The sequence below is a fragment of the Chondrus crispus genome, genomic scaffold, assembly GCF_000350225.1.
Source record: "Chondrus crispus Stackhouse genomic scaffold, scaffold_21, whole genome shotgun sequence".
In the NCBI taxonomy this organism is placed as follows: domain Eukaryota; phylum Rhodophyta; class Florideophyceae; order Gigartinales; family Gigartinaceae; genus Chondrus; species Chondrus crispus.
In genome coordinates, this window is record NW_005179101.1 from 456,491 (window position 1) to 465,158 (window position 8,668).

Below are 8,668 nucleotides of genomic sequence, written 5' to 3' on the forward strand. Positions count from 1 at the left end.
GTTTACATTGTCATACTCAAGTTCTCAAGGTAGTGCCCACGTTCACACCAAGGAGCCGCGCACAAGGTCGAATTCTTGCGGAATGCTGTAGTCGAATCCTCATGGTCTCATGAACCTCTGAGTCGAGTTTCAACCCACCGCTTGACCTTCCAGCAACTCTACGGCGAACTTGAAGCTGCTCTCCAACTAAATAAGGATGCAAAAGATGCCAAATTTCGACATAATGCTGAAAATCGCGGGAAGCTGACCGGCCGAACGGAATCTGGCACCATCTTCCATACCGAAAAAGGACGGTATTCTCGCGATAAAAAACAACTGCGAGCCTCTACAGTTCCAGAAAAATGCGCTTTTGATCCCTTCAATATACAAGGGCGCTTCAGCTGCAGTAGGAATCACATTCTTAAAGACTGCAAGCTACATCCCAACAACGCTAAAGCAGGTGCTAACAGCATCGAGTACTACCAGAAGAAGGCTAACTTGAATGGCAACGCTGTACAACAGGTTTTGGCTGACATTTTTTACCAAATTGACGAAACAACCAGGCCTGCAGTAGACAGTGTCAACAATGATGAACGCCAAGTGTTTGAAACCCTGTTCGAGGAGGATTTCAGCCTAAAGGACGACCTTGTGAACAGCTCTGAGACAGAAGAGAAAGCAGTTGAGGATGGAGAGAATATCTTCGTTGTACACGAAAGCTCTGTTGTGCCCGACAGTGTGTCGTTCCTCGGGGCATGCGTGGATTCAGCTGCACAGAAGACAGTTATCGAGAAACTTCAAGCTAAAGCCTATTGTGAGTTTATGAACATTCCTTTCGCACCCAATAACTCTTCTCGAGGGACGGTCTATCGATTTCCCACACACTAACACAAAGGCCTAGGAGAGCTTGAAATTAGGATGCCTATCACGGAGTGTCACTTCCTGGAACTCTCAGTTTGGCATTGTGGGGATTAATGTTCCATTCCTTTTTGGCCTTGACATGCTTAAAGCGTTCAAGATGGTCATCAATGCGGAACACCTCGTCCTGTGGTCACGCTTCCAAGAAAGGGAGGTACAGCTCACCGAGAAGCTTGGCCATCTTTACTACGAATGAGGAGCTGCTGTTATGTTCACCGAAGCTGAACTACAAAAAACCCACAGGCATTTCTTTCACCCCCAGTCGGAGAGGCTGTATGCCGTGATGAAGAGGGCTGATCCGGAGACAACCTCACCAGCTATCCTCTCAGACTTAGAGCGAATAGCAGCAACCTGTGCTATCTGCCAACGAGAGGCACAGAAGCCCCATCGATTCAGAGTGTCCTTGCCGGAGGGCGACATTGTGTTCAAGCGTACCATATGTCTTGATCTGATGTTTCTAGACTCCAAGACCGTGCTGCACATAGTCGATAAGGATACAAAGTTCAGCGCTGCTGCCTTTTTAGGTCGGGAGAATGCCGAGGCTGTATGGGAAGTATACATGCGTATTTGGACCTATAAGTACATTGGTTTCTCTGATGTTATGTCTGCAGACCAAGGTCCTCAGTTCAGATCAATTGCATGGAAGAAACTCGTCAACATGGCTGGCATGAAGCTGGAATTGTCCGGAGTCGAGAGTCACAACGCACTCGGTGTTGGGGAACAGTACCACTCTTTCGTATGGCAGATATATCGCAAGATGCGTGCTCAGCATTCAGAGATCCCCACAGAATTCGCACTTTCTCTCGCGATCAAGGCAATGAATGATAGTGTTGGACCTAAAGGACTTGTCCCCACCTTGCTCGTTTTCGGTGTCATGCGTCGTATTCCCATTGCTCCGATGGCGCTCTCGGTCTAAGTTCAGAGAATAAAAGCCATGCTGAAAGCTAGGAGTGAAATGGCAACAATAATTGCTGGAAGCTAACTGAAGAAAGCATTCCGCAATATCGCTCCCGGTGCAGCGATGGCTGATATCCAGATTGGGTCTGAGGTCTTTGTCTACAAAGAGAAGCCAATTGACAAGTAGTTAGGTACCCACAAGGTGCTCGAAATCAACGGGAACATGGTTCACGTCGATATAAATGGAAGGGCTACGCTCCTGTCCATTGACAAGGTGAAGCAGTCTCGCCGCCCCGGTATCCAGCATCCGACTGCAGTAAGCCTACAGGTCCCCGGGAAGAAGCTTGAGACTGATGACGACGTAGTCGGATAGCTGCAGCGCATTACGTCACAAATGAAGGTCAACGAACTGGAACTGCCTTCACCCATTGACGATGTAGCCACATTTGACCCGCTTTCCACAGGCGACAACATTTGTGCCAGAGAATTTGTTTCTGTAGTCCAAGTTAATGTGACGGAAGTGGTGCAGAACGACGATCCTCGTGTCAACTCCTCAGCATTCAAAGAAGCCAAGTAAAAAGAGATATATGGCCTGCTGAGGAGACAAATTTGGCGGGTGATCAAGAAAAGGGACATACCTCCCAGCGCTAACGTACTAAGCGGGAGGTTTGTTCGATGAAGAACCTCAGTGTTGACCATGAGAAAGCCAAGGCCAGTTATGTAGCCCAAGGGCATAAAGACAAAGAAAAGTCCCGTCTTGTACACAACATAACCACTTTACGCCAAAGCTCTACTAGCATGATCGTTTCTGTTGCCGCCGTCAAGAGATTTCGTATCTTCGGACACGACGTAAATCAGATATACTTGCAAAACGATGAAAAAATCTGACGAAAGATATTTTTACTCCCAAAGAAAAACGATTTAGAAGGCTTTGGTCTTGAAGAGCATGAAATCCTGGAGTTACTCCGCCTTCTGTACGGCACATGCGATGCTGGAGATTGCTGGGGAGTTACAGTTCAACGCCACATCACAGGTGACTTAAAAATGATATCAACAGCCGGGGACCCGTCTTTATACCTAAAGCAAAACAATGAAGACGTCGACGGGATCATGGGTAACTACATAGACGGAGCAGCTCTTGCAGGCAACGAAGCTTTTCAGAAGTTAACCGAAAAACGCTTGTGAAGTTTGATTACAAACCAAGAGAGTGGGACAACTTCGATCTCTTTGGCGCATTCATTAAGACGTTGGACAATGGTGAACTCACAATAAGCCAGAGTGATTATGCTGAGAACCTCAAGCTGATGCCTATGGATGCTACATTCCACCAATTCCGTTCTCTTCGAGCGATCTTTGCATGGCTTGGGCACACGAGGCCCGATGTTTGCTGTGCAATCAATCGAGCTGCACAAGTTACAGCTGAAACGTATTCTAAGAACAAGAGGAAGAACTGAATGGGATCAATGCAGCCATCCTGAAAGTAAAAGAATCAACAGGTCCTTGTTTGCGCTTCTATATGCTTGATGTGGACACCCTGAACATGAGGGTGTATACAGATGCTCCTTTTGCAAACAAAGACGACCTCTCTTCGCAACTTGGGTTTCTTGTACTCCTCTGTGACAGAAACGACGACGCGCATACCCTCGATTACTCAAGCAAGAAGTCTAAAAGAATTGTTAGATCTATACTTGGAGGAGAAGTTTATGCATTCGCACATGGCTTTGACTGCGCATTTATGATACGGCATGTTTTGAAAACCATCTACAATCGAATAATCCCTCTACAAATACTCACAGATTCTCTGCAGATGCTCGATGTCATTACAAAAGCCTCATCAACAACAGAAAAGCGTTTGATGATTGATATTGTAGCTACAAGAGAAGCTAATAATCGTCAAGAGATATCCAACCTTGGATTGGTGCTTTCCGCTCACAACATTGCTGATTGACTTACCAAGGCAAACAAGACCTTGGAGGAACTACTGAAAACGGGTATGGATATTTAACCCTGTTCAGCAGTGGGTGTTTCGAAGCGACCCAAGCACACACATATAGGACCTCTGTGATGACCACTGAGCAAAAGGGGAGGTGCCGTTGGCCAACGACATGAGAGAGGAATGACTGGGAGTCATATTAAGGAATCACCGCAGCCTCCATTTCATTTTCTTTCAACCATTTGTCTCGGGCCACTCTGCACACATCTCGTCAACCACAAAACATATATTCGTAGTGTATCTTCAAAGACATCCCATCTCTGCTAGTTTGTTGGTTGAAAAGACAACTCCAATCCTCTCATCAACAATTATACAATAAGAGCGCCAACTTTCTAATAATGCCTAAAACACCTCCACTTTTGTCAACACTCTCAATTGAACATTGCACAAATCAACACCAAACCTTATTTCTCCCTCCTACCCTCATTATTCATATCACAATGCACGCCACTTCCTGTTAATTACAGGCTACATCTAAAAAAGTGCTTCATCAATTCAATAACAAACACTCTTCCTGCTACTTGAAGCCTGAGACGACACTTTGACGGACCGAAACAAAAAACACTCTGCGTCAAATTGAATTACCTGAATAAAACACCCAATTTCTGTTGGAAGATGTTCTCGCTCAACCCTATATAGATTCTCTGTTGCGTTAGTGATGTGAAGCATGGGGACGCATGTGCGCCACTACTCATGCCGAAATTCAAGTAGGTATTGTTCTCATTGGTTGGAACTATTATCTCTCGTATTATTTATCTTCTTACGGTACGTGTAGCTCACTTTGGGATCAAATGGCCACCTAAGCTCCCGTATAGTCATGTTAGGAGGTGTCAGTGGGTGTTCTTCGGTTTAGCGGGTTACGAAGGACTTTTGCAGGGGTCATAAGGGGGAAGCTAGTGGTTCAATTTAGTAAAAGACGGATAGCCTTCCAAAGAAAATACCACTTCCATCCAGGTCAACCAACGCGGCAACGAGAAAAATTTTTATTTCGAGGGAGAAACAACTGTCCTGCCCCGCACAACCCAAAAAACAGGAACAAAAACCCCTTTCCAAGAGAAAGTCTTGCCCTGCTCCTCATACGCTTACATATACCGCACTCACAGCTGAGATACATCCGTATGGATGTAGCAGCACGCAAACTTGTCGACGCAACAAACCACAATTTTCGGTCCCCTTCCTGTTGAAGTGATAGTGCGCAACGCTCACGCCTCTACGTGGGATTGTTAGGAAGGCTGATATGGGGATCTGTGAGCTTACTGTTTTTTGATCTACATTGGTCTCGTAATGGCCTGATTTAAGGTCTTATTGAAGGTGTGATACGTGACGTTAACTGATCTATATTCTCCGAATCTTTTCATAGTAGGTTCCCCTTTTCTCGCCTTTTACCTTTTCTGTGGTGCAGGATCAGTCCCTCCCTTATTGTCGTCCTGCAGCTACTGTTGAGTGCGCCTCGGGTTTTTGGGGTAGGTTTACCGAGGTGCTACGTATCTACTTAAGCTCTACATTTAGTAAAGACGAGTGTGAGCAGACCGACTCACTCCATATCTTTCTACAGTCAGTGCACCACATTTATTCCACGAGAATCCGGAGACGCAAACAGGTTATGGACACCAGACTACGCTAACCGCTGTTGTCGTGTATCGGTTCTTCCCTGTGTTTCTTGTTCTACTGTCTTCCTCGCTGCTAAGGAAGTTGCAGGGACTGTATCGGCAATTTCTCTCGCTGTGTGCGAGATTGTAATTAAGAGTTATATCGCTGTGTGCGTTTGTAACTACAGTACGGGAATCCGCAATGGAAGACAACAAGAAAGTGTACAAGTACTTTGGAAAACCTGGAGATTTTCACCTTTGGGCGGCAAGGACAGAAGCTGCTTTGGAATCCAAGGACGTACTACAAGTTGTTACCTCTGACGTGCTTTCCCAAGAAGGGGAGCTGACGGATGAGATGAAGAAGAGTATTGCTACTGCACGCGCAGTACTGATACAAGGAATGGGAGACCGGCCTCTGCGTCTTTGTCTGAGTGCGAAAGAAAATCCCTATCGCATGTGGGTCAGGCTAAGAGAGCGCTACGCTGTATCCAACACCGCCACGAAGGTTCAGATCCAATCTAAGTTGGCTCGCTTGACCTACAAGGGACAGCCAATGCAGGACTACATAGATACCTTTGAAGAACTGTTCAATCGTCTGGCGTCGATGAAGAGTGAAATTCCTCAGGACTTGCAGGTGGCGATGGTTCTGGCTTCCTTTGGGGATAAGAACAAATTGCCCTTTGGTCATGTAATTGCGTCGATGCAATCACAACGTGATGAATTGGATTGGGAAACCACCACTGCAAGGCTGTTGCAGGAGCATGAAGTGCAGCTTCCTAGACCGGTAGGAAACAAGGGGTCGAGCTTACACGACCACGGACATGCTCTGTCTGCAAAGGGAGGCAATTTCAGATCTATCCGATGGAAAGCAAACAAATCTAGAAATGAGAGACGTAGATGCTTTGAGTGCAGAAAGTTGGGACACATTGCTCGTTTCTGTCCTTTGAAAGACGAGAAGACAGGAAGGCGGGGACCTTTTGTTGAGGAATCCAGAGGACGTCTCGATTCAGATAGTGGAAGGGAACAGCAGGCGCTGATGCTAATGGCACGACAGGATGTTGGAGACGAAGATTGTGCTGAGGAATGCAATGAGGACCACAAACGAGGTCCGGTAATGCATGATCACAGGCCCTCAACGGCCATGACGTCTCTCAAGAATACAAAAGACGTATATGATGAGTCAAGAAATATGTTTCTTCTAGACTCTGGTGCTTCCGATCACATGGTGTGGTGTCAGCAATGGCTTGTTGACTGTCACGAGATCGAGCCCCGAGGAATCATGCTTGGGGACGGTAATAGGGTGTTCGCAACCCATCGTGGAAATCTCGTACTGAAGACAACTCTGCAGGATGGGAATGACCAGTATGACCGGCGCTTCGTTCTCCGGGGGGTATTGTGAGTACCTGATCTACACTCAAACCTCATCTCGTGCTCCAAACTTTGTGAGCGTGGATATTCAATTAACATCGAACGAGATCGTTGCAATGGCATGTATGGGGGTGTGATGCAGTTCCAAGGAATGAGATTTCAAGGCGTGTATCGCGTCAGCGGAACCCCAGTCTATCCTTCACAACACGTGGCATGTGCAGCTGTGTTTTCCAAGAGCAAGGACGGAAATCGTGAAGATGAGAATGCAGAGAGTTCCGGTATCAAGCTTTGGCATGCACGTCTAGGGCATGTAAATACGGACAGTATCAAGGAGCTATCTCGTGTGGAAGCTGTCCGCGGCCTTGATTTGATGACGCGGAAGAGTAAGAAAGGAGCGTGTGGCAGTTGTGTTAAAGGAAAACAGACCAAAGAAATACTGCGTACAAATAATTCGCGGTCTGACGATCGGTGTGCAGTAGTTCATACAGACGTCTGTGGGCCAATGTCCGTCCCATCGTTCTCTGGCGCTCGATATTTTGTTTCCTTTATTGACGAGTGTACTGGATACACGTCGATTATTCCAATAGTTCAGAAGAGCGAGGTACTCAAGCACTTCATCATTTATCATGCTTGGATTGAGAAACAGTTTGGATGCGAATTGAAGAGGGTTCACAGCGACAATGGTGGGTATATGTTGCACTGAGAAGCTACTTGCAAGAGAAGGGAATCGAACACACGACATCTCCACCATTTTCTCCGAATCACAACGGAATCGCTGAAAGAGCCAATCGTACTATTGTTGAATGTGCTACGACTATGCTGGAACACGCATCTCTACCAAAAACATTTTGGGCTGAGGCAGTTGTACACGCGGCAAAAATTCGAAACAACTTCTTTTCTCCAAGGAAGGGCAGGAAGACGTCGTATGAACTTATGTGCGGTCGCGTCCCAGATGTGTCCTATTTTCGGATATTCGGATGTCTGGGCTGGCGTCAAATTCCAAAAGAACTCCGCCGAAAGCTAGACGTTAAATCCGAACTGGGGATAGTTGTCGGCTGCCTAGAAAATAGGCAGTCTAAGTTAGGGATACCCTCAAGAAGGGTTGCGGTACTGTCGAGGGACGTCATTGTACACGAAGATCATTTCCCTGGAGAAGACCAAGTTTTAGAATGCCCAGATTCTGCACCACCCCTTGTTGATGAAGGAAACACAAAGGGTAAGAAGAGAAGTGTCTCTGCCGGAATTTTCGGGTCCCCCAGGGCTGTTTCCGCCCCAACTGGTCCCACAGGAAATCCTGGCAGTGAAGAAATGGCGGAGATACCACAACATGAACCGGTTCTGTCAGGCGAGCAGCTTGAGGCACTTACGTACTATCCTGAGAAACCAGATGTGACCAGCAGTGACACCGAAGAACCCGAAAGGACAGACCAAAGTGGACAGCCTCGTTACCCCCGCCGTGAACGTCGGCCACCACTGCCGTACTCTCCACAGGCGAACATAGCAAGTGCTTTTGCGATGATGGATGCTGTAGCATAACCCCCCCCCCCTGGGGCTTTAAATTAGATCAGATCAAGAACTAGATCAGCTACTGTAGAGCGTCGAGCTCTACAGTACAACCGCGCGTGTCCACGTGTACACCACGGGGACAACGGACACGCGCATACACGTGCACACGTGTACAGCGCGCGAACGAAGCGTGTACGCACCACGAGTAATACGTGTACTGTCAGCCTCGACATAGCTGACAGTATTACAGTGCAGGCCGACCTGCACTACAGTAGCCCACTACAGTACCGAGGTACTGTAGTGTTATGATAGATTGTTTTGTATATTAAATATGGAGCGGACCGACGGCGGCAGAAGGGGGCAAGCACGGGCTTGTCCTCAACCGACCGCCAAGGTCAGTCGACCCAGCTTATTCTAAACG

At 47.2% G+C, this 8,668-nt stretch overlaps 1 protein-coding gene across 1 annotated transcript; it reads left to right on the forward strand.

Moving 5' to 3' along the window:
- The first annotated feature begins 6,892 nt into the window (after positions 1-6,892).
- On the forward strand, positions 6,893-8,277 carry CHC_T00004029001 (hypothetical protein). Its single transcript, XM_005715664.1, has 2 exons — positions 6,893-7,296; positions 7,449-8,277. Exons 1-2 carry the CDS (start codon positions 6,893-6,895, stop codon positions 8,275-8,277), a joined length of 1,233 nt encoding a protein of 410 aa, XP_005715721.1.
- The last annotated feature ends 391 nt before the right edge of the window (positions 8,278-8,668 follow it).